Genomic DNA, 24819 nt, shown 5'->3' with positions numbered 1-24819 from the left:
AAAATTATGAAATTGATAATAATACAAATCTAATGTAAATTGAACTTTCAAGTACATGGACTATAAGGGGAGCTATTAGCTTTATTAATTCAGTAGTAAACATATAATTCTATCAAAAATTATTTCTTTGTAATGAAAATAAAATCGTTAAAAAATATTTTTAAAAAATTCTTTATTTCCAATTCCAAATTCTCTCCCTTTCCACACTCCTTCCCTTGTCCGTTGAGAAATAATATGTTACCCATTTGAAAATAGACTCCTTAACAATAATCCTAAAGGTATATATATATATATTTATATATTAATTTTTTACATACATACACTTTTTTCCTGGAAAGAGGACAGTACTGGACCCAGTTGGGTGTACCTAAAGCTGTGGTCCTGTGTCTCTCCTCACTTTCATTGCCCAGCTCCTTTAAAAAAAAAGTTGTTGGGGCGGATAGGTGGCACAGTGAATAGAGCACCAGCCCTGGAGTCAGGAGGAGCTGAGTTCAAATCCAGCCTCAGATATTGAGCATTTACTGGCCGTGTGACCTTGGGCAAGTAGCTTAACCCCAATTGCCCTCCAACAAAAAGCAAATAAAAAAGTTGTCTACACTCATTGTCTACTATACTTCATTACCTTCCACTCACTTTTCAACCCCTTACAATCTGACTTCCCAGCCCCATCACTCAACTAAAATTGCTGTCTTCCTATAATCTTTGAATAATAACCAACTCTACCGGTTTTTTCTCAGTTCTCATTCTTCTTGACTAATTTATAGCTTTTGACATTGTTGACCTGGACACTCTTCCTTGGGTTTTCATGAGATTGTTCTCTCCTAGGTCCCCTCTTACCTGGAGGCTGCCTGTTTCTTCCCAGACATCCTTGTTGGATCATTAGCCATGCCCCACTCACTGCCTTTGTGTGGGCATACCCCAAGGTTGTCTTAGGTCTTCACCTTTCTATTTTCTCTTTATTCCATTATATGACCAGAAAGTTGGCTCCCTAAATCCAGTCTTCATGATTACATCTCAGATCAAAAGGATCCTGCCTTCTGTAGCTATAAGAGAAGGACTTTGTAGTTCTACTCCATTTATTGTAATAGCAGAAGGCCCACACAGCTCCATTGAATCAATCAATCAAAAGCATAAACAAGGCCCAACACGTCTTTACTCAATTTAAAAGGAGCAAAGTGCTTTTTGATCATTGGCTAAAAAGATAGATGATGTGATCAGACATACATCTGGGCCTCCATATAACATAGCAAATCAGTTTGGAATATTTGAGTCCAGGCAAAGCTAAGTTGAATGAGGAAAGAGTTCCATCCAAGTCATGATTGCTTGTCATGAGGAGAGTTTTTCCCATTCTTTCCCCTTTAACTCCTCCCCACCCCTAACAAGGCAACAATGTGAGTTTAGGATGTCCTAAGGTCCCATCAGAGGAGCCACCAATGACCAGACTTAGAGCTACTACAGTACCCTGGGGGGTAACTAAGCAGCAACTTTGAGGTGGATGTGACCAAGGAACAACCTTATAAGAAGTGCAGTCTGGAGAAATTGCAGGGGTGCAGATAGATCAACTTACCTAGCGGGAATGGTACAGCAACCAGCACATCACTGAGGCCGGGCTCTGCAGCAAACTCTATGAAGATTCCACAAAGGGAGGAAAGAATAGGGGAAAGGGAGGTGACATCTGTTCTCTGTGCTTATGCCAAAGTCCTCTCCTATACTAGGTTTGGGTTCACTCTCCCCAGGACACTTTGTGTGGGTCATTGCTCTCCTAGGGTCAAGGGGAATGTTTTGTACTCCCCCCCTTCTTATCTACCATCTCAGTAAACACCTTTTAAGAGAATTAAATCTGGCCAACTAATGTATAATGGGAAACAATAGTACTAGCAATCCAATCCCTCAGGGTCACCTTTTAAAGCATTGTGAGGGGAAATAGTCAGCCATCCTCGGATGATCTCCTCCTGTGAGGGTCTAGTTGGGGGAGTAGCCCCAGAGGACCTATGTATTCTTACTAAAGAGCTACCTTTTCATTCTAGTGACCCACCTAGGGACCATTTCTGTACAGGTAGGAGCTTGGTGAGTGAGAGAATAAACTCTTTTGCACTTTCCTTCACACAGCTAAGAACTGTCATTTGCCAGTTGTGACTCTGGCAAAAAAAGGCTATGGACTTCAGGGTGGGGAACCTGCAGCCTCAAGGCTACATGTAGCCCTCAGGGTCCTCAAGTGCGGCTCTTTGACTGAATCCAAACTTCTGTCCTTAAGTGTGGCTCTTTGACCAAATCCAAAAGTTTGCAGAGGGCTGCATGTGGCCTTGAGGCCACAGGTTCCCCGCCCCTGGACTAGATAATCTCAAAGGTCCATTTTGACCCTAAATCTGGAGTCCTATTATCCTGTGAAATTAGCTGGCTTCTTCCAGGATACTTTGCCTACCCACCCTGGTCCACAGTGTTGTTTGTTTGTTTTTCTTAATTGTCTGCATTATTCACTTAATACATACCATGAGCCAACTTATATTGTTATTTATGATTTCATCCCCCATTCCCTGATCTCAAGCTAAACGTCAAACTCCTTAAGGAAAGAGACGTGTTTTACCCTTATGATTCCCAGCAACCACACCACTGAGTAATTCCCACTCTGCTTGTGGTATTTCTTTTATCTAGGTCAGATCCCTGAATGCATTTTTATCATCTTTTTTTTTCTTTGCTTATGCAGCTTTTATACTCTATAGCTCTGAGACTTTTCTAGCACATGGGAGGAAGAATAAAACAAATATATGTTATCATGCTGATGGCATCTTGCTTTAATCCTCCAGACTGTCTTTCATATGTAAAGCATTCCAAGCCTCCATTTGGGACTTGGTTGGTTTCTGACAGATCCACTCACTGCCTTCACTTTGCCTGTGTGCCCAGATAGTCTAATCATGGGATTGATTTATTAACAGCAATCCCCTGTGATTTAAAAAAAAAAGTCCTGACTGCATGCCTAATTTTAAATCTACACTTTAATTTCATTTCTATGCATAGCCTTCTCACAAGATGAGATACTGGAGTGGATTTTTTTTTTCCTGGCTTGAAATGGATTTTCTCTCTCTCTTAGAGCTGTTGAAATGTCAGCATTTACTCTGTTCCCAGCATGTTGATTGTCTTGGCAGTGGAATTCACACTCCCTTGGCTTTGTTCCATGCACCCCCACCCCACCCCAAATGTGCTTTCTAATAATCATCGGTATTTAGGCTGTTCAGGCTTTGTCAGAACTAGGTTTGCTCTGTTTCAAGATGCAAAGCTGACTTTAAGGGTTTTTTTGGAAGATGGAGTCAGTAAGATGAGAACAGCCCAGACCCAAAGAACAAGTGGACACTGGGCCTCAGGGGATAGGTGAGAAGATAATGGAAATCATAGTCTAATCCCCTCATTTATGGGTGAATGATTGAAAAAAGCCCTTACTCTAAGTGCTTATTATGTGGCAGGCACTATGAGAAGTGTTGGTCTACAGATAGAAAAAAGTGAGACAGTCCCTGGCTTCATGGAGATCATACTTAGATATGAGAGGTGGAGGGAAAGGTCCAGAAGACCTATGGGTTCTGTGGCAGGTGGGATGGCAAGAGCCAGCAGTGGTTAGGGTGCAGATAGTTTGGATGGTAGTGTTGAGGGGTCTAGAGGACAAGATGACAGTGTAGATCCTGACAAGGCCCTTAGCATTCAGTAATAGGGCAGATGATGAAGGATGGCCGTCCTCCATTTTACCTGAAGAATTATAGTTGCTGGCTCCCAGCTATCCAAGTCATGTGAGAAGCCACCTTGCACCCCTTTTCCCACTTGTATACTATGGTGGGGTAGTAGGGGTAGAGGAAAGTGGAATGAGTGAGAAGAGGGCCTCCACTCAGGGCTTTTCCCAATCCAGCTGCCTTCTCACCATTAGCTGGGGAGGAGAGGTCAGGGAGACGGGAGCATAAGTTACTTAACTAAGGTTAAACAGACACCATGTGTTAGAGGCAGGGTTTGAACCCAAACCTTACTCAAAACCAGTGCTTTTTCCAGGTACATTGTGGGCTTATATACTGCTTTAGGTGAAAGGCATTTACAGTGTCCTAATGCCAGAGGGTAGCACCTCTAATGGACAAAGAGACTTATTAGAGGAGCTGATTCTTCTTTTTGGTCATTTTCAAAATGTTTAACACCCAGACCCGGATTGAATTGTCAGAATATCAGTCCTCCAGGGGCTGAAGATCTTCCATAGCAAAGGTTGTCCTGCTGACATAATCCATTTCTGTGAATACACCATTCTGACCTCCAACCTGATAATAGTCTTAGCCTCCCTGTTCCTTCCAGTTAACTGAGGGCCCAGGAACTCTGGAGAGGGATCCCTCTTGGGGTCTTCATAAAGAAGCAAACCAAGAGTGTTTCAGCAACAGCAAGACCTTATCCAGAACATGAGGCGTCTTCCTCTGGGATTAATCTCTCACTCTGGCTGATTGTATAGTAGAAGTGACTCCCCACCCCCAAACCCTAGTAAATATCTTAGGGTGGGAAATTTTGAATTGGGTTTCCCTTCCCTGCTCACGTCTCTGTCATTCTGGATCAGTTGAATCCAATTTAATGGCCATTATTCATCCGTTCCCTAGAGCTCTTCCTGGCTTGTGAGAGTATGGTCTGTTCTAGATTAGCTCATAAACACTTCCACATTTCAAGGATCTGTGATTTTTCCCAGGCTGTGGCATCCTGCCACCAATGCAAATTAGCAACCCTTCTGTACCTTGGATGAGTTGCTATGGTTAAAAAATTCACAACCCTTGATCATAAAAGATTGGGGATGAACTTCTTCAGACTTAATTAGTCCAGTCCTCCAAAGAACAGACCCACGGTCACCCTGTTTGCCTTCCTTATCTATAAAAATGAGCTGGAGAAGGAAATGGCAAACTTCTCCAGTATCTTTGTCAAGAAAACCCCAAATGGAGTCATGAAGAGTCAGACACGACTGGGCAATGACTGAACAACAATAACAACAACATTTTACAAACATTTTTAAGCATTTAAATTTATTTCTTCAATAAACCAATTGAAGATTTTCTTCAATTCAAACAATTCTTCAAATCAAAAGATTTCTTCAAAAATCTCCCTCTCACTTCTCCCCCATTTGAAAACTAAAACCAAAACTCTGTTACATGTGCATAATTAAGCAAAACAAATCCCCACATTTGTCATATACAAAAATATGTCTCATTCTGTATACAGAGTCCATCAACTCTCTGTTCAGGAAGCAGGTGACTTTCTTTATCATCTGTCCCCTGGCTATGGCTGGTTATTGCATTGTTCAGAATTCTCAAATCTTTCAAAGCTGTCTGTGTTTACATATAAATTATTCTTCTGGTTCTGCTCACTTTATTCCACATCAGTTCATGTAGGTCTTCTTCAGATTTCTCTGAAACTATTGCCTTCATCATTTATTACAGCACACTAGTGTTCTATTGCATTCGTATGCCGTAACTCGTTTAGCCATTCCCCAGTTGATGAACACTCCTTTAAGTTTCTAGTTCTTTACTACCTTGAAAAGAGCTCCTCTGAATATTTTTGTACCTATGGCTCCTTTTCCTCTTTCTTTGATCTTTCTGGGGTAGGGCTCACCTTATATTGTAACAGGTTTCTTTACCCTGCTCTCATGCCCATCCTGGCTTCTGGTATTACTAAAAGTAATGACAATAGGAAAGAGGTGAATAGATTCACATAAGAAAACATTCATAAGGGAAAAAAACTAATGAAGGAAATAAAGGACTCTGCAATTGCTAGTTATGGAGAAATCGGGAAGGTGGTTGGTTCTCATGTCTAACCTTTTTGTCACTAGCTTCTAATTTTAAAACCTATTCAACTTTTGGCAGAATGTTGGTTTTGCCCTCTCTCATGATTTGCTGAGATATATTTATTTGTAACAATGTTTCATAGTGGCTAGATACAAGAGTCAGGGAGACCAGAGTTCAAATCCCACATCAGACTCTTACCAGCTGTGTGACTTTGAGTAAGTCATTTACATTCTCTCTGCCTTTATTTTCTCATTGGTCAAATGATGGGAGGTTGGACTCAGTGACCTCTAAGGAGACTCTAAGGTCTCCTAAGTTTATGGTCCATCTTTGATTGCTGCAGCCAGTGATGGTATAAGATTAGATTAAGTAGTCCTAGAAGGTAATGGGGCCAGCCAGTTAATTTAATGGCTCCTTGCTGTTGGGGGTTAGGTGCAATGGTATTGAAGACACTGCCACACACAGAGATTGTGGTATGTCTATGTTATTCCTACTGTAGCATCACTAATCCAATCTTTTCAAGATAGCAGAACACTTATGTTATAAATGAGAATCTATGTTCTCTGTCTAGGGAATGAACCACACTTGTTGAGGATCCAGGAAGTTTCCTGATCTTTATTTTGCATTTATTCTGTAATGAATAGATGGGTAGCCTCCTAGGAGAGACTACAAAGGATCAGACAAAGGCAAGCCCTTTTTACACTGAATCATTTAACTTTCCACCATTCCTCCTTTCTGAGTTGGGATTGGCTCCTGCTCTTCTGCGTTACAACTCTCCCGACCTGCCCTTTAAGCATGTGTGTTAATGAAAAGTCAGAGCCAGCCTAACTCAGTCCCCTCTTTACAGATTTATGCCTTCCTGCAGGTAAACACCCATGGTTCCTATAGAATCTATGGAAACCAAACTGCCAGCATTTCTCACACCTACTAAGTGGCAAGAGCCAGGATTTGAACTTGGATCCATGGCTCCAAGTTTAACACTCAATTGGGGATGAACTTCTTCAGACTTAATTAGTCCAGTCCTCTAAAGAACAGACCCACGGTCGCTCAAAGTTGCATGACCTTTCCATGGCAGCACCACTAGATTATAAACTCCTTGAGGTCAGGGGCTGTCTTTTGCCTCTTTTTATATCCCCTGAATGTAACACAGTTCCTGGCACACAATAGGTGATCAATAAATGCTTATTGTCTGACAATGCCTCCAAATGATATTTCTTACACGTCCAGCTTATGGGACTATTTGATCTAGAACATTCCCCTTAATGCTAGTACTTCTCATCTGTTTATTATCTCCTATATATCTTGTCTGTATCTTATATGGAGGTAGTTGGGGTTGTTTTGGGGGGTTTTTTTGGTTTGTTTTTTTTGGAGGGGAGAGGGCAGGGCAATTGGGGTTAAGTGGCTTGCCCAAGGTCACACAGCTAGTTTTTTGTGTGTGTTAAGTATCTGAGGCTGGATTTGAACTCAGGTCCTCCTGACTCCAAGGCCAGTGCTCTATTCACTGCGCCACCTACCCACGGATGTAGTTGTTTACATTTTGCCTTCCCCTTTAGACTAGGCTCCTTGAGGGCAGGACCTGTTTTTGCCTTCCTTTTTATCTCCAGCACTTAGCCTACTTCTTGGTCAGTGGGTTTTTTTTCAGTTGTATCCAACTCTCTGTGACCCATTTGAGATGTTCTTGGCAAAGAAGAGTAGTAGGTCATTTCCTCCTCAGTTCATTTTACAGAATAGGAAAAAAGCAAACAGGGTTAAGTGATTTGTCCAGGGTCACACAGCTAGTAAGTGTCTGAGGCTGGATTTGACCTCATGAAGACCAGCACCTGATCTCCTGTGCCACCTCACTGCCCCTTAGCCCACAGAAAGTGTTTAACACTTTTTGACTTATTCACATCTCCTTTCAAATCTTTCATTTATATCTTGCGTCTCTTTCTAATTGACAGTCATGTGATGACAATTCTCCCCACCCCCAATAAAGTTGATAAGAGTCTGGAACCATGGGGCATACATTCTTGATTTAAAACCAAACAACACAACAACAACAAAACTGTAGAGCTCACTTCCTCCGGAGGGAGATGTGCAGAACAGCTGCTGTGTGTTGGTGGAAAGCTCAGGGAGAAGGGAAGTTTGTAGGCTGGGAGGCAATTCCTGTGCTAGGCAAGACCCACCCGAGTCAAAGTTCCTGGCTACATCTGCTCCAGTTCCTCTCTCATACATAGAAAATACTTGAGTTTCAAAAAGTACCCCAGAGTAATAGGAAATAGAAAAGGATACAAGCAGCTCAGTGACCCTGGGCAAGAAAGCGCTTAAGTTGCAGAGAAGGAGCTGGACCTGGGTTGATTGGGAGAATTTTCTCATCTGGGAATTCTCTGTGTTGCTGAATTCCATTTACAATCTCAAGCCTAGTTGCCTGATAGCAGCTTGCCTTGGGACCATTTCTTCACACCCACCCACCCTTTAAACACTTTTATTTAAAGTTTTGAGTTCCAGATTCCATCCCTTTTCCCCCTCCCTGAGAGGATAAGCAATCAGATATAGGCTATACATGTGCAATTACGCAAAACATTTTCAGAACCACTTCTAACTGTTTAGCACAGGGTTACACAGTAAGCTCTTAATAAATGCTTGTTGACTATTTCCATTGAAAAAGGTGAGCATAAGATGATGATGATGAAGATAAAAGAAACAGAAGAAAGCTGACCTCCTCTTCCCCCACCCCCAACTCCTACCCTACAATGCCCTCTTCCAGAGAAGCTCGTGTAGAATTTGTGAATGTTTTGGTGAGGGCAAATGTAAGGCAATTTATTTTAATTTCAGCAAGCATGCATTCAGTTCTTACTAGGGGCAAGGCATTGGAGTTACAAAGGAGAGTGGTTCAGTGGAGTCAGTGAGACCTGCTGGTCCTGCTAGCTGTAGGCCCAGTGGATAAGGGTACTGGTCTCAGAGTCAAGAGTTCAAATCTGGCTTCAGACCCTAACTGTGTGAGCCCAAGCCAGTCACCTAACCCTGTTTGCCTCAACTTCCTCATTTGTAAAATGAGCTGGAGAAGGAAATGGCAAACTGCTCCAGTATCCAAGTAAACCACAAACAGGGGCATGAAGACTCAGACATGACTGAAATGACTCAACAAACAAAAAGCAAAGGAAGACTGGACTCTCTGGGACTCACGTTTCCTCATCTGTAAAATGAAGGGGCTGATGCTACTGATCAATAAGATCCCTTCTGGCAAAGAAAATTCCTCCCCTTAAATGGCATCATCATCACTATTGACATTTATATAGCACCTACTAAGTGCTATGCTAAGCACTTTATCCTCACAGCCTTAGGTGGTAGGTGCTGTTGTTATCCCCATTTTTCAGATGGGGAAACTGAGGCAAACAGCAGTGACTTGCCCAAGGTCACACAGGTAGCTGGTGTCTGAGGTCATATTTGAACTTGGATCTTCCTGACTCCAAGCCTGGTGCTCTATCTGCTGTGACATCTAACAGCCTCTTTTTAAGACTTTATACATAGAATGCATAGGCTATTAGATATGAAATATATACAAAGTAGTTTCAAGGGAGGAAGGAGAATTCTTAACAGCTGAAGTCTTTATGACTCTCTCCTGTAGATTCTGCTACATTTGTTTCCCCAGTGCCCAACAGGACATTGAGTGTTTGGTTTCTAGAGTAATAGACTAGGACCAAATAGTTCCTTTCCTGTCCAATTAAAGTTGAAGTAGAATTCCAGTTTCTCTCCTAGAGTACAGCTGCAGCTGCCTGATAAACTCTGTGTACGTTCTAGCCTTTGGTGTTTGTTAGAAGCAGGGCACTGGAGCACGGGACACCTACTGTTTCCTGTTCTTTTTGCTTCTCTGTCAAGTTCTCCATTTATAAAAATTGCCTTTCCCTGTTCCACTGCTGTCAGCTGCAAATCTGTCATATCTGAGGAAGTAAAGCAGAGATGAGGCGGGGGAAGGGGCTAGGGAGGTTCTTAGCAAAACTGGAGGTGGGGGGGCCTCTCTGCAGCAGGGAAGGGAAGGGGGGCCTTCCCTGCAGAAGCAGAGATGGGAGGGGGCTCCCTACAGAAGGTGAGAGGGGGGAGCCTTCCCTGAAGAAGCAGAGATGGGAGGGGGCTCCCTGCAGAAGGTGAGATGGGGGGAGCCTTCCCTGCAGAAGCAGAGATGGGAGGGGGCTCCCTGCAGCAGGGGAGATGCGGGTCCTCCCTGCAGAAGCAGAGCTGGGAGGGGGCTCCTTGTAGAAGGTGAGAGGGGGGAGCCTTCCCTGCAGAAGCAGAGCTGGGAGGGGGCTCCCTGCAGAAGCAGAGATGGGGGTCCTCCCTGCAGACGGTGAGAGGGGAGGGGGCTCCCTGCAGCAGGGGCGCCCATCTCACCTTTTTTAGATTATAAAAGTCACCATTCTCAAAGTAGAATGCTGCCACTGATTTTCAATTTCCTTGTTGCTTTTTAGTCAATAAGCATTTATTAAGCACCTGTTTTGTGCCAGGCCCTGTACTAAGTAACAGGGATACAAAGAATGGCCAAGACAACCAACAAAAGTCCAGTCCCTGTTTGTTCTGCAGCCTCTTGGCCCAGTCCCAATACTGATTGTTTTCCTACTGTTTCTCACCTGGGCTAGTTCACTCCTCCTCAGGCAGCTTAGTGGGGTCCCTCTGCTCCTTGGGCTCATATTAGTGCTGGATTTAACATGGGCACCTCATCAGCTTCCCTTTTACTACAGCTCCAAATTCCTGAATGCAAGCAAACCACTCTTCTCTGACTCCCCAGTTAACAAGGTCTGCAGGTGTGTGTTACTGTGCCCCGCCATTTTAATTCTGTCTTCTGGGGCCAAGCACCACTCTCAGATATACCTAGAGATAACTAGGGGTTGTATATACTATTTTCCTAGAGAAAAAGCCCAACATCCAGGGAAGAGTTGCCTTTCTATTACCAACAGGAGCACAAAAGAACACACCATTACCAAGATTTCAGACTGTTATCAGGGAAGCAGACAAAACAGTATCTTTCATGGCAGCTGCTGTGAAAACATATCACATCATCCTTGTCGGAGAAAACCCTGAGAGTCAGAAATCTTACTACTTGTTCCCAATCCGACAGGAACAGCCAGTAATAACCTTGATTCATTCGTTAGACCGACATTGATTAAATGTGTATACAAGTGGGGAAATTTTGCTGAAGTCGTTTCATAAAATGCTAAAAATTTTTACGTGAGGAGGCACAAATCGGAGCAGGCTGTCGGGAGGAAATTACCTCTTCAAAAATAGGGAAAGAAGATGCCAAGAGTAGCAATATGCACGTAAATATGGTAAGTTCTTACTGAATGAAAAGGCTGGAATTTTACAGGTAGAAGGAGTCCATTCAGTTCAACTAATGTTTATTTAGGCCTTTGGGGGCTGGAGCTCTGCTAGGGGAAAACAGCCTCTCCCTCCCCTTAAGGAGCTTATGTTCTACCTGAACACAAAAGACTCCTCTGCACATAATACTGTTAGAAGAGAAAATGTTAACCATTGAGGAGACTCTGGGAAGGGTTTAGAGAAGAGGGGGAGGGGAGTCCCTGGACTGTACCTTGAAGGAATTCACGGATTCCCGAGGGATTGAGATGAGGAGGAGGGGGTGAGTGCCTTCCAGGTGGTCTTGGGCAAACATAGGAAAATGGGAGATGGGAGGAATCCCGCATTTTGGGGAACCAGGAAATGGTGGAGGATAATATTCAAATACTTGGAAAGGTTGGATGGAGCCAGATTGTGGGGGTCCTGAAATGCAAGGCTGAATGGGAGGTCATGTTGCAGAATTGAACAAGGACCTCCTCCTGAGGTCTTTAACCAGGACTGCTTAGGTATGGGGCTGCCTAGAGGCCAAGGGGTGAACTTTTCAAAGAGATGCCATGATTTTTCCAGAGGTGGGGGTGGGGAAAAGGAACAAGTATTTATGAAAAGCCTACTATGTGCCAGGCACTGTGCTAAATGCTTTGCAAATATTATCTCATGGAGTAGAGAGAATGAACTCTCATGTGTTGATTACCCATGATGTATTGGGATATTCTTTGGGAGAATTTAGCTTGCCAGAAGTTGGTGGTCTGATCAGCCTGGAAAAGCAACTGCTCATTCTGCAGGCATTGAGGAGATCTGGGTTTGAATCCTGGCTGTCTGTATGACCACAAGCCTCATTTTCCTCTCATAAAATGGGGCTGAGAATGCATTGCTGCATTCCTGGGGTGGCTGTGAGAAAAGAGCTTTATAAATCTTAAAGCATTAAAGAAATTGGTTATATTATTTTTATTTTGGATTGCAGTGATGATTTCATTGATATAATGAATTCCCAGTGAGGAGACTCATTCTTTTCCATATAATCTTAAAGGAGAGGTTCTTAACCTTTTTTGTGTGTCTTAGTCACCTTTGATATTCTGGTGAAAACCTAAGGACCCCTCTCAGAATAGTGTTTTATAATGGGTAAAATATAATTCATAGGATTACAAAGAAAAAACAAGTCTACTGAAATACAGTTATTAAAAATAATTTCACAGACCCCTGTCTTAGAGGGTTGCCCAGAGCACTGAAGGATTGTGACCTACCCAGGGTCACATAGCCAGTATGTGTCAGAACTGGGACTTCCTGGGTCCAGGCCAGTCCTCTACCCACTACCATGCTGACTATTATTTATTATTATTATTTCACATTTATGAATGCAGAAGAGCCAGCTTTACAGAGCCTCTAAGTTAGACCCAAATGTATCCTGAGCAGCCAACACATGTGACTTTTCCCTATCTATTGATTTCTACCTTTCCTCACAGGCTGAGATGCCTCCTCTTGAACTGATTCAGGTTCCAGACCAGCATGCCTAGAAAGACTAGGCTAGGATTCCAGGTGTAGGGGTCTGGTATTTTCCTGAGTGATGAAGAACATGGGTATACTTCCCCTTGCCTACACATCCCAAATAGCCCCAAGAAAACAGATTTGGAATGAGAGGGAGTGGTTTGATTCCTGATGCAGATGCTGAGGACATCTGTGACCATGGCCAAGTGATTTCTTCTCACTGGGTTTCGTTTTCCTCCCTTGAAAAGAAAGAGAATTGTACTTCATCCCTAAGGTCCCAGCTGCCTCTAGAGAGTATATAAGTTCTCTTATTCTTCTAGTGAGCTCTTTTGAGGGGTTAATTTTTGTGTCTGGGACCCCTGTTCCTAGCCCATAGTAGGTGCTTAATGAAGGTTTCCCACTTAAAAGATTCTACAAGCCTTCCCAGGCTTGTAAATATTTGTTTTGGTAGTTTAATATTGTGATTCTGGTGAACCATTGGAGAGCTTCCTTCCTCTAGAGCTGGAAAATCTCTCGCACCAGCATATTAAAACATTCACACCTAAGTTCCAGGTTTGGGTCTAAACATTCCAGATGATTGAGGATTCAGAACTATGCTTAGAAACATTTGTCCTCTCTTATTCAGAATATTTTGCCTCTGCCAGCATGAAGCCAAAAGAGGTCAGAAAGTGCTGAAATCTAGTCAGTGAAAAGTACCTCACTTCATTCTTGAGAGAATCATTGATCAAGAACTGGAAAGGATCTCAGAGACCATAGGCCAGGGATGAGGCAAGTATGGCCTCAAGGCCACATGTGGTCTTCTAGTCCTCAAGCGTGGCCCTTTCACTAAATGTAAACTGAGGCCACACTTGAGGACCTAGAGGGCCACATGTGGCCTTGAGGCTGCAGGTTCCCCAGCCCTGCTGTCAGCCAACCCCCTCATTTTATACATAGGGAAACTGAGGCCTGTATAGGTTAAGTGACACTGAAAGTTAGTCAGGTAGAAAATATTAGAGATAAGAAAGTACCATGCTGTTTCCTCCTCTGTAAAATGAGAAAATCCCAGAGGAGCCTGATCCTTAAATAAACGTGCCATACAGGCCCCACCTGTAGCAGCCACCCCTTAAGTCTACCTGCTGGGCAGCGGATGGTATTAAAGGTACCTGCCACCTCAGCTGGCTGATTAAAGCAAGGACCTTGGCAGTACTTCCTGCCATGTTCCCCATGCAGAGATGACATTTTTATGACACATTAGTGGTTGGCAGAATGAAAGGTCACTGTGGACAGCAGCTTTTATCTAGGTTCCTCGACCTGAACTAAACCTGAAGTTTTGGCAAGTGTTCGCTTGGCTATCAAAGCAGGTGGCCGGCCCTCGGGGTACCCTTGCCAGGTGGAATGAGTGGTCTAGGGAAAGCAAAGTCACCATTGATGCCTCTTATTGCAGTTCTCCAAGGAAAGACACATTATGGACAGGACCCCAGAGAAGCTGCTGAAAAAGGAACTGGAGGAAGAACTGCAGCTCAGCGGGGAGGACTTACGCAGCCACGCCTGGTACCACGGGCGCATTCCCCGACAGGTATCGCTCATTTCCACAGCCCCCTTGTCTTTCTGTCTCTTTCTTCCCTTCAGAGCAAATAGAAAAGATAGGTTGGCCCAGGCAAAGGGTCAGCTGAACCACTTCTAGCTACTATATTCTGAGACCTTGGAGGAACTCCTGTGTGGTTCAAACAAAAGTGATTCTAGCTAGACAGTCTGTACCATGTGCAGTAACTGTTTATTTAACACGCCCTCCTCTATAAAGGAACCATAGGGAAGTGTCATAGTCAGAAATTCAAAGTCCATTTTGGTTTTAGCTCATTCTGAGACCTTAGTAAACACAGCCTGATTGTGATTAAAAAAAATAGGAAGTCTTTTTATTTTCATTCATTCATATGTATGTATGTATGTATGTATTATACCCAAATGTGTGTATATATGTATATATTTTATATATGCAAGATATATACACATATGTGTAGATAGATATAGATGTATAATTATATATAACTAGAAAGAGAGATAATGATTGACATATCTATGTAGATACATAAAGATAGACATCGCTATCTAGATAGAAAAAGATATAGACATCTATATAGATGAAGATATACAGATATCCGAATCTCTATAGGTAGAGATGGACAGAAATAGAGATGTGTAGATACGTGTTTGTATGTATTCAGCTCTGAATCGTTAAAAATATATATATATGGCAGACATTTTAGCACTATCAAAGACATTACTTTAAAGTAGCCATTCTTGTGTTCTTTCTGAAACTAATACTTACTTCTCTTGAACCAGTGGGTGGTGTCGAAGGATTCTTCTCCATTTTTTATATTCTATGGCCTGTGATGTGACTTTTGTAACCTTCTATCCCACAAACATCATCACAAAAAAAAACTTATTTAATTATGCCATCTACAGCAAACTCTCCACTACTCAGAATTATGAGTATAAGATCATATATTTTGGGCCAGAAAGGGTCTTGGAAATTATCAAGTCAAACCAAATCCCTCATTTACAGATGAGGAAAGTGAGAGAGCGGTTAAGTGACATGTCCAAGGTCACATGGTTAATAAGTATCTAAGACAAGATTTGAACTTAGGCCTTTCCTCATTATATATAAATCCAGTGCTCTATTCACTATACCACTTAATTTCTTTATTATACCCCTAATGGGGGAATTTTCAAAAGTGAATATTGGCTGACTAATATGGAAATATGTTTTACATGATTGCACAAAAATAACCTACATCAAATTGCTTACTGTTTTTTGAGGGTGCAAGAGGGGAGAAGGAGAAGATTTGGAACTCAAAATTTTTTTAAAGGAATGTTAAAAATTGTCTTCCATAAAATCCTATTTAAAAAGTGAATGTTGGGGCGGCCAGGTGGCTCAGCGAGTAAGAGCACCAGCTCCAGTGTCGGGATGACCTGGGGATCAAATCTGGGCTCAGATACTCAGCACCACACCCAGAAATAACTGGCCGTGTAACCTTGAGCAAGTTACTTAACCCCAATTGCTTTAAAAAAATAAATAAATAAAAATAAAAAGTGAATGTTGCATTAAAAATTATATATTTATATATTGTTGTTATATTATAAAAAAGAGGCATGGCTCAAAAGATCTAGGAGAATATATTCTTAAGTCACCCTTCTGCAAAGATGGGAGGTCCATAAATGTTGTACATTGCACATATTTTTCACTTTTTCAGTTGGTTATGCTGAGAGATTTTCCCCTTTTTTTTATGTGTGTTCAGTAATTTTTTAAGGACTCCTTAAGACCAGTATGGGCAACACAGTGGGTAGAGCACCAGGCCTGGAATCAGGAAGACTCATCTTTCTGAATTCAAAATCAAAGCATTTTATACTTGATCCTGGAAGTGATAGGGAACAATTTGAGTTTATTGAGTAGTGGGGGGGTGACAGAGGCAGACTTAAGCTTTAGGAAGATCACTTTGGCGGCTGAGTAGAGTATAGCCAGGAGCAGGGATAAAATCAAATGCTTCCTAGAAGAGCTGTCATAGTTGTCCAGGTATAAATTGATGAGGGCCTGTACTGAGCTGTGTAAGTGGAAAAAATGGGATATATATATATATATATATATATATATATATATATATATATATATAACAGATGTTGGCAAGATAGAAATGGTAAGACTTGGTTAAAGATTCCTTATATGCAATATTGTAAGGACAGTCAACCGTGAAAGACGTAGCTGCTCCAATCAAAACAATGATCTAAGATAATTCCAAAGGACTCACAATGAGAAATTCTAACCACCTCTAGAGAGAGAAAATTGATGAACTCTACAGACTGAAACATACTTTTTTTTTTACTTTATTTTTCTTGGAGTAATTTTTTTGTTGTTGTTTTCTTTTGCAACATAGCTAATATGGAAATATGTTTTGCATGACTTTATATGTTTAATTGATATAAAATTGTTTGCCTTCTCAAGGAGGGAAGAGGGGGGGAAAGGAAGGGAGAGACTTTAGTACTCAAAATTTTTAAAAAATCAATGTTAAAAATTTTCTTTAAATGTAGGAAATATTTAATGAAATAAATACAAATATTTTGAAGGGTGGAAGATTGGCTTTTTGGGGATTTAATGGCCTTATTTGCTATTTTTTCCAGGATAGGGTAGAATTTTAATAGTAAGTATATTGTATTCAGAGTATCAGGGAATCTGGGTTCTTTGTAGTCCTGGCTCTGCTATTAACATTGTTAAGCAAGACATTTAATCCCTTTGGTCCTCAGTTTCCTTATCTGTAGGATTAGGAAATTCTATCCTGGGATGTCGTTGAAGGACCTGAAGATCCAATGCTCTGGACCTCAAAGATCCAGGAGGGCCTAACCCTGTGAGGTGGAAGTCAGCACTGGGATCCAGAACTTGACTAACCATCTCATCCAATAGCACAGCATGGGGGGTAACCTTGCCCTGGCACAAAGCCCCAATTCAGGAACTAAAGATAGAGATGAGAGTAAACCAAAGGAGACACTGACCAGCATGAGAACTTATTGTAGATCACAAGAAGACCAGAGTAACTATTACAGTTGCAAAGAAAGACCTGAAGGGAAAAAATTGATTTTCCATTAAAGACTACCATATTTAAATAGCAAGAAGGAGAAAAAGAGAACAAAATCAAATTATTGAGAAAGTAGAAGAAAATTAAAATATCAGAAATAAGAGACCTGGAAACCAAGTCAAGGAAAGATGAAAGAGTCACTAGAATTTCTGAAAACCATGGTTTTAAAATCCTGGACATTATATTTCAAGAAGTCATAAATGAAAACTGCCCAGATTTATTGAAATCTGAGGGCAAGAGAAAGATAATAATCCTCCCATCACCTTCCAAAAAAAAAGATTGGGCGTGTCATGGTCAAAATTCAGAGCTCACAAGTCAAAGGAAAAATATTGCAAGGCTTAGAAGTAATACAACGACTTGGGAACCAGTCAGGATCACACAAATGAGAGGAGACCTTGGAATTTAATATTCCAAAGGAAGATAGAGGCTCACAAACAAGAACATTAACCTCAGAAATCTTATAGGGAAGGAAATGGACCTTTTATTGGATAGAGAACTTTCAAGCATTTCTGATGAAAAGACTAGAACTGAGTAGGAACTTTGAAATACACAAGAATAAAGAAAGCTTTAGAAAGGTAAAATTTATTTGTGCAATTGGAAGGAAGAGTGTGATGCTAGAAATAACTGTCCTTCAAGAACACAACTGTCTTTAAACAATATTAAGATAGTTAAATAATTTTTTAAAAGTACTTGGGAGTAGATTGGTTTTATTTTAAGAGTTAAAAGAGGGGAAAGGAAAGGGAGGATGATAAAAGAAATTTAGGAGGGTAGAAAAGATGAATAAGGGAGTAGAACTTGTTCTTTCTCATCACTGGGGTGTGTGAGAAAATACAGAAATACGGAGAAGGCATCAGATGAACAACATCACTCTTATTTGAAATGGACAAGGGAGGGTTGAACACACATACACACATTTTGGTGTAGATATGAATTAAACTGTTGAAATCACTAACGGTAAGAGAAATGGAAATCAAAATAAACCTGAAGTTTAACCCCACACTATAAATTGGCAGAGATGACAAGAGATAGCAATAGTTAAAATTGGAAGGGTTATGGGAAGATAAGCACATTTGTGCGTTGTTGGTGGAACTTATAATTCAGTACAACCCTTTTGGAAAGCAGTTTGGAATTATGCAAATAAAGTGATTAAAATGTCCATACCCTTTGACTCAGAAATATAGGGTTATATTCCAAAGGTGTCATTAATAAGAAAGAAGCTCCCATATATACCAAAATGTTTATAGTAGCACTTTTTGTGCTAGCGAAGTATTGGAAACATATTGATGCCCATTAGTTAGGGAATGGCTAGGGGCAGGTAAGTGGTGTAGTGAATAGAGCTCTGGGACTGGAGTCAGGAAGAACTGAGTTCAAATACAGCCTCAGACACTTCCTATTTGACCCTGAGCAAGTCACTTAATCCTATTTGCCTCAGTTTCCTCATCTATAACATGAGCAGTAGAAAGAAAAGGTAAATCACTCCAGTATCTTTGCCAAGAAAACCCTAAATGGGGTCACAAAGAGTTGAACATGACTGAAAAATGACTGAGCAGCAGCAATAATACAAATTGTGGTACATAAATGTAATGGAATATTACTGTCCTATAAGAAATTCTGGATGAGAGAAATACAGAGAAGCATGGAAAGCTCTATATGAACTGATGTGGAGTGAAGTAAACAGAACCAAAAAAGCAATGTACACATGACCACAAAGTACAAAGTGACCACAATAATGTAACTGGAAAGAACAGTCAGACACAAGTCAAAAATGAATGTAACAAAATCATAAAGAACAAAAGGAGAGATATGAGAAGACCCTCTCACCCACTCCTTTGAGGAGGTGTTGTATGTTGCACATATTTTCAGACATTTTTATGTTTTGATCAGTTATGCTACTTTTTTCTCTTTTTTGTCTTTAAAAGATATTATTTATTATATGGTTTGGCTGTCAGTGTTGGGGAAGGATACTAGGGTAATTATATTGTTAAAAAATGACATCAGTAAAAATTCATGTTAAAAATACATCAAACTCAACAGAGAAGCAAGCAGGGAATTGAGAGGGGTGGAACTGGGGGTAAAAGAGGAAGAAAAATAATACTGGAGAGGGAATTGTGCCAGGAAAACAATTTCTTGGAAGGGATGGGGGGAGAGAAGCAAAGAACTAGACTCTAAGGGGGTGCCCATCAATTGGGGGATGGCTGAACAGATTGTGGTATGTGAATGCCAGGGAATATTATTGTATCATGAGAATCGACTGCAGAAAATCCAGGGTAGTATTAACTCTTGCAGGGTAAAATTATGAGGACCAGGAGAACTGTTTATACCAAGACAACAACATTGTAAAGAAAAGCAACTTTGAAGGACTTAACTCTGATCAGTGAAATGACCAACCATATCTTCAGAAGACTTATAATAAAGCATGTTACGGTGAGGCAGAAGGTTTGAAGTGCAGGAGGAGACATATTTATGGTCAAGGTCGTGAGACCTAGATTTATTTGGACATGGCTTATGTGTAACAAGGATTTCTTTTTTTTTCTTTTTTCTTTCAGTTGTGAATAGAGGGCAGGGGTTATAGGTTAGAAGGTCAAGACATTTTTTAAATGCATGGAGGGGAAAAGAAGGGGAGTTTAAGAGGAAGTACAGAGAGGCAGAACAACTTTGAAAGAAATATATAGAATTTATATTACTTTATATAGTTTTTATTATACTTTTTCCTCTCCAGAAGCAAGCACTTTGAAATAGCAGTTTCACAGTTTGATATATAGTCTACCTTTTGTGTTCTGCTGATTATTTGGAAATGCTTTCTTTTGGAGATGATCATAATAAAAAAATAAAATTAATTTTAAAAAGAAAATTCTTATGACCTATATGGTAATTTTCATTTACCTAGATTATTTGTTTAGCTAAAATACCCCTATTTCATGACCATGGTAGATATAACTGGATTTGCATTTACTAGACACTGGAAAGTCAAGAGAGCTTGGGGAGCAGAGAAAGACAAGGAAATAGACAGTTTTGTTGATGATACATATAAAACATAAATCTTGAGAGAAAAAGTTATCAGATATAATTTCCTCCTCATTCTATCCCAAAAAGTTTATTTGCCTAATATAATATGAATTTTCTATTCTAGTAGGCTGCCATTTTGGTGGGGGGTAGTGGGAAGCACAAAAGAAAATTTTAGCATTTATGTCTGAAGAAATGTGGGTAGTTAATGATAATAAGATGGTATGTAAGATTGACTCTCTGATTTCTGTCTCCCATGTGGTTTTACCCTCAAGGTATCAGAGAGTCTTGTGCAGCGAGATGGAGACTTCTTGGTGCGGGATTCTCTCTCTAGCCCTGGAAACTTCGTCTTGACCTGTCAGTGGAAGAATACAGCCCAACATTTCAAGATCAGTAAGACAATTCTCCGTCTCAATGAAGCCTACTGCCGTATCCAGTATCAGTTTGATCAGGAAAGTTTTGACACCATCCCAGGCTTAGTCAGGTGCTACGTGGGGAATCGTCGACCAATATCCCAGCAGAGTGGGGCTATTATTTTTCAGCCCATCAATAGGACTGTGCCACTGAGATGTCTGGAGGAGAGATATGGCACTTCTCCTGCCAGGTCAAGGGAATATAGCCTCTCGGAGGGAAAAACAGAAACCACAAAAAGACTGAGTCTCAACATGTGCAGTGTGCCATCTCGAGAACAGAGTTTGGCCAGAGGAAATCTTCTAAGGTAAGTTCATTCAAATCAAGCCTAGAGAGAGATTAGGAACTTAAGTTGCTATTTTAGCAACTGAGCAGCATGTGAAAAAGTATAAGATGTTTAGTTAAAGTAAATTTAAAAATATATCTATGTGCTAGGCTTTTGCTTGGTACTGGGGATAGAGCCCCAAGACCCAAACAGTCCCTCCCCACAAGGAGCTTAGATTCTGTTGGGATGGATACAACACATACACAGATCATAGGGATAGAAGGGACCTCAGAGGCCATCTCGTTCAATCCCTTCATTTTATAAATATGTAAAGACCAAGGACATAAAGTGATTTGACCAAGATTACACAGGTAGTCCATGTCCAAGATGGGATTTCAACACAGGTTGTCTAGAACCAGCCCTCTTCCCATTATACTAATAGAGATAAGTAAAAGCAATGCATATACTAAATAATATAAGATAATTTAAAGAGGGAGAGAACATTAAAAAATGGAGAGAGGTAGATGAACAGTGGCCCATTTAGGAGTTAACACTCCCTTGCCTACAAGCTTCCAGATGTGGACAGGTAAAAAGTTACACACCCTGGCTTCGGCCTTCCAAGGGAATGGCATAGGCATGAGTAAAATACAGAGATAGGAAAGTCTAGAAATGTTCAGGGGATGGTGAATAAATGAATATGACTTGGGTGATTCTGGAATGGTAGGTTGGGCAAGAATATGGAAGGTCTTAAATTCTAGGCTAAAGAATTCAAATTTTGTCCTATACCCACTGGAGAGCTATTAAAAATTTTTAGTAGTGATGTGATCAAAGTGATGTTTTAGGATATTCTGCTGTCAAGGAGGAGTCATAGTAAAGTGGATGGTGAGCCATCCTTGGTCCCACAAAAACCTGGGTTCAAGTCCCATCTCTTATTGATACTAACTGTGGGATGCTGGGCAAGTCATTTAACTTTATATTGCTTGGGGGAGTTCTACAAGGCATAGAGATGATGCCAGTCTGCATTTCTTAGGAAGAGTTTCCTTATCCAGGAATTTCCTATAAGAGTGAAATCTCAAGTCTAGTCCCTAGTCCTAATCTTCTAGTAGCTAGGTGGTACAGTGAATAGAGCACCATATCTGGAATCAAGAAGTACCGAATTCAAATGCAGCCTCAGACACTCACTAGCTGTGTGACATTGGGCAAATCACTTAACCCTGTTTGCCTCAGTTTCCTCATCTGTTAAAATGAGCTGGAAAAGGAAGTAGCAAACCACTCCAGTATCTTTGCCAAGACAACCTAAACGGGGTCATGAAGGGTAAGACAATTGAAAAAAGATTGAACACACAATCTTCTGGCAGAATGCAGCAGAATGGTTAGGAGGAAAGAAAATCTATAGATAGACAAATCTCCTCTACATATCCCATTGATTTTCTCAGTCTCAGAATATCCCTTGTGCTTTCCTACCTTTGTTCATGCAGTTCCACCTCCTACAAAACCCAACCCTGTCGGAGTAGCAGAATCGTATTTGTCCGCCCCCCCCCCCACTTAATAGTATTTTATTTTTTCCAATTACATGCAAAGATAGTTTTCAACATCCACTTTTACAAGATTTTGAGCTCCAAACCAACTTATCCTTTAAAACCCAAACTGGATCTCATTTTCGGCAAAACCTTTTTTGGATACCACCTGACGTACTGCCTCCTGGTGCTGTGAGGTGAGGTGATAAGGCCGGTGATAGAGGTGGAAATGCAAAGGAAGGTGTGAAAGGTGCTAGGAGAGAGTACTCAGTAGGACCTGGCAACAATCTGGGTACGAAGGAGAAGTCAGGTAGCTAGGGTACTAGGGACATGGGGTGCTACCAGCAACAGTTGTTCAGTAGTTGAGAAGGAACAATGAATAGTTACTTTTCAGGTATACTGAATTAAAGGGAATAGCAGTAGACAGTTTGAAATTTGGGTCTTGAGTCCAGAGGAGTAATTAGGGCAGGGTGTACAAATAGGGAAGAAGGGATGAGATCTCCAAGGAAGAAGACCAGAAGGCCAAGGATTAAACTTTGGGAAGTTTTAGAGGGGGAAGAGGGCCTAAGAGCACAATAATTTTCGAGCCTGAGGGGACTTGAGTGGTCATCCAGTCCGCCCCAGTCAGTGTACAGATGGGAAAATTGAATAAAGTTGGCTCTCCCAAGGCCACACAAGAAATGAGCAGAGCTGGGATTCAAAATAGGTTTTATGATTCCAGAGGCAACATCCTTTTCTAACTGTGCCATGCTGCCTCTTAAAAGAGAAAAGAAGGGAATATTTACAGGAGTAGGAGAAGAAAAGCAAGTACATCAAATTCATGTTCTCCCCCCCATAGTCAAGTACTGACTGGCACAGTTATGTTATCTTCTAGTTGGATGATACTAGCCTTTCTGGAATTTAAAGAAACCTTGAATTTATCATCTGCTCCCAAACAGTTGGATCCAAAGAGGTTAATTGGCTTTTCCAAAGTTCCACTGCTGTTCAATTAAAAAAAAATCCTGGTTCCATGATCCTTAGTTTTTTGTTTTGCCTTTACTTCAGTGGATTACAAATGGCTTTCTTTAAATTAGGGGAAAACTTTATCGAAGTTGACAAGTAGAAAGCAAGAATTCGGAGCCTGGATTTGCATGGCAAAATATAAGCATCAGGAAATAGTATAGATAATAGCTTCATGTGGTAAAACCTGAGACCTAATTAGGCACAGCCAATTCTGGGATAGGGACAAGCTTGAGTGTTTGTGATTGGTGTAGGGGAGAGTAGAATTGAGAGTGAGAAATTACCTTCTGTGTAGTAAGGAGATCAAAGATTCCAGTCATGATAAATTTGCTGGATAGTAAGGATTCCAAGAAGAATCAAGAAATCAGCATGTAAGAGTTGGAATGGACATTGGGGGGTGCTATTGAGACCCACCCACACTTGGTCAAGAATCCCCTGCATGACATACCCCAAGAATGGCCATCCAGATTTTGCTTAAAAACCTCTAGGGAGAGAGAACCCACTACATCCTCAGTGCAGTCTCCATTGCAATAACTAATTTTTTTTTTTTTTGGTGAGGCAAACCAGGGTTAAGTGACTTGCCCAAGGTCACACAGCTAGTAAGTGTCTGAGCTCTGATTTGAACTCAGATCCTCCTGACTCCTGGCAGGTGCTCTATGCACTGTACCACCTAGTTGCCCTGCAGTAACTCCAATTGTGAGGAAGTTTATCTTATTTTAACCAAAATCTTCCCTTCTGTGACATCCACCCAGTAGTCCTCCTCCGGCCTACTGTGGCCAAGTAGAATAAATGTAATCTTTCTTTCACATGACAGTCCTTCAAATATTTGAACGTAGCTCCCTCCTTTCATCTCGACACCCCCCCCCCCCGCCCAAGTCATCTTTTCTCCAAGCTAAATATCTCCAATTTTTTTTCAGCTGGTTCTTATGACATGGACTCAGGGACCTTTGCCCTCCTTTTGGGCTTCCAGGTTATCAATATCCTTCCGAATTCATGATGCCCAGAATTGTATGTGATAACTCAGAAATGGTCTGACAAGGGCAGAGTACAGCAGGACTCTCACCTCCCTTACTCTGGAAACGACTTTTCAACACAGGCTAAGGTTACAATGGCTTTTTTTTGATTGCATTATTCCATTGTAGACTTGAAATCCATTAAAACCCCCAGGTCTTTTTCTGACAACAGGTATTTTAAGCCACTCCTCCCCCTAGGTTCTAATCCTGAATCTAATATTGATAGCCTGTGGACAAAGTCATATAAAGTCTCCAGACCAGTTTCTTTGTCTGTAAAATGACAAGGATGGTGCTGGTCTGTAAGATCCCTATTGACTCTAAATTCTGTGGTCTTAGGAGTTAGGGTCTGGAGGTATAAAGAAAGGTGTGCGTGTGTGTGTGTGTGTGTGTGTGTGTGTGTGTGTGTGTGTGTGTGTG

At 41.2% G+C, this 24819-nt stretch overlaps 1 protein-coding gene across 2 annotated transcripts in view; it reads left to right on the top strand.

The window, feature by feature from the left end:
• The window catches only part of BCAR3 (BCAR3 adaptor protein, NSP family member), a 177027-nt gene that overhangs the window by 122790 nt on the left and 29418 nt on the right, over nucleotides 1-24819 (top strand). For both annotated transcript variants that reach the window (XM_069070533.1, XM_069070534.1), the window contains 2 exons: nucleotides 14014-14145; nucleotides 20473-20915. In XM_069070533.1, coding sequence (XP_068926634.1) covers nucleotides 14014-14145; nucleotides 20473-20915 — 575 coding nt within the window. The remainder of the gene's footprint in view (nucleotides 1-14013; nucleotides 14146-20472; nucleotides 20916-24819) is intronic.

The sequence above is a fragment of the Petaurus breviceps genome, unplaced genomic scaffold (assembly GCF_028583685.1).
Source record: "Petaurus breviceps papuanus isolate PSGF00001 unplaced genomic scaffold, PetGlider_PUasm1.0 90808, whole genome shotgun sequence".
NCBI classification, from domain to species: domain Eukaryota; kingdom Metazoa; phylum Chordata; class Mammalia; order Diprotodontia; family Petauridae; genus Petaurus; species Petaurus breviceps.
Note: the sequence above shows the minus strand (reverse complement) of the source record. Positions and strands in the feature narration are given on the sequence as shown.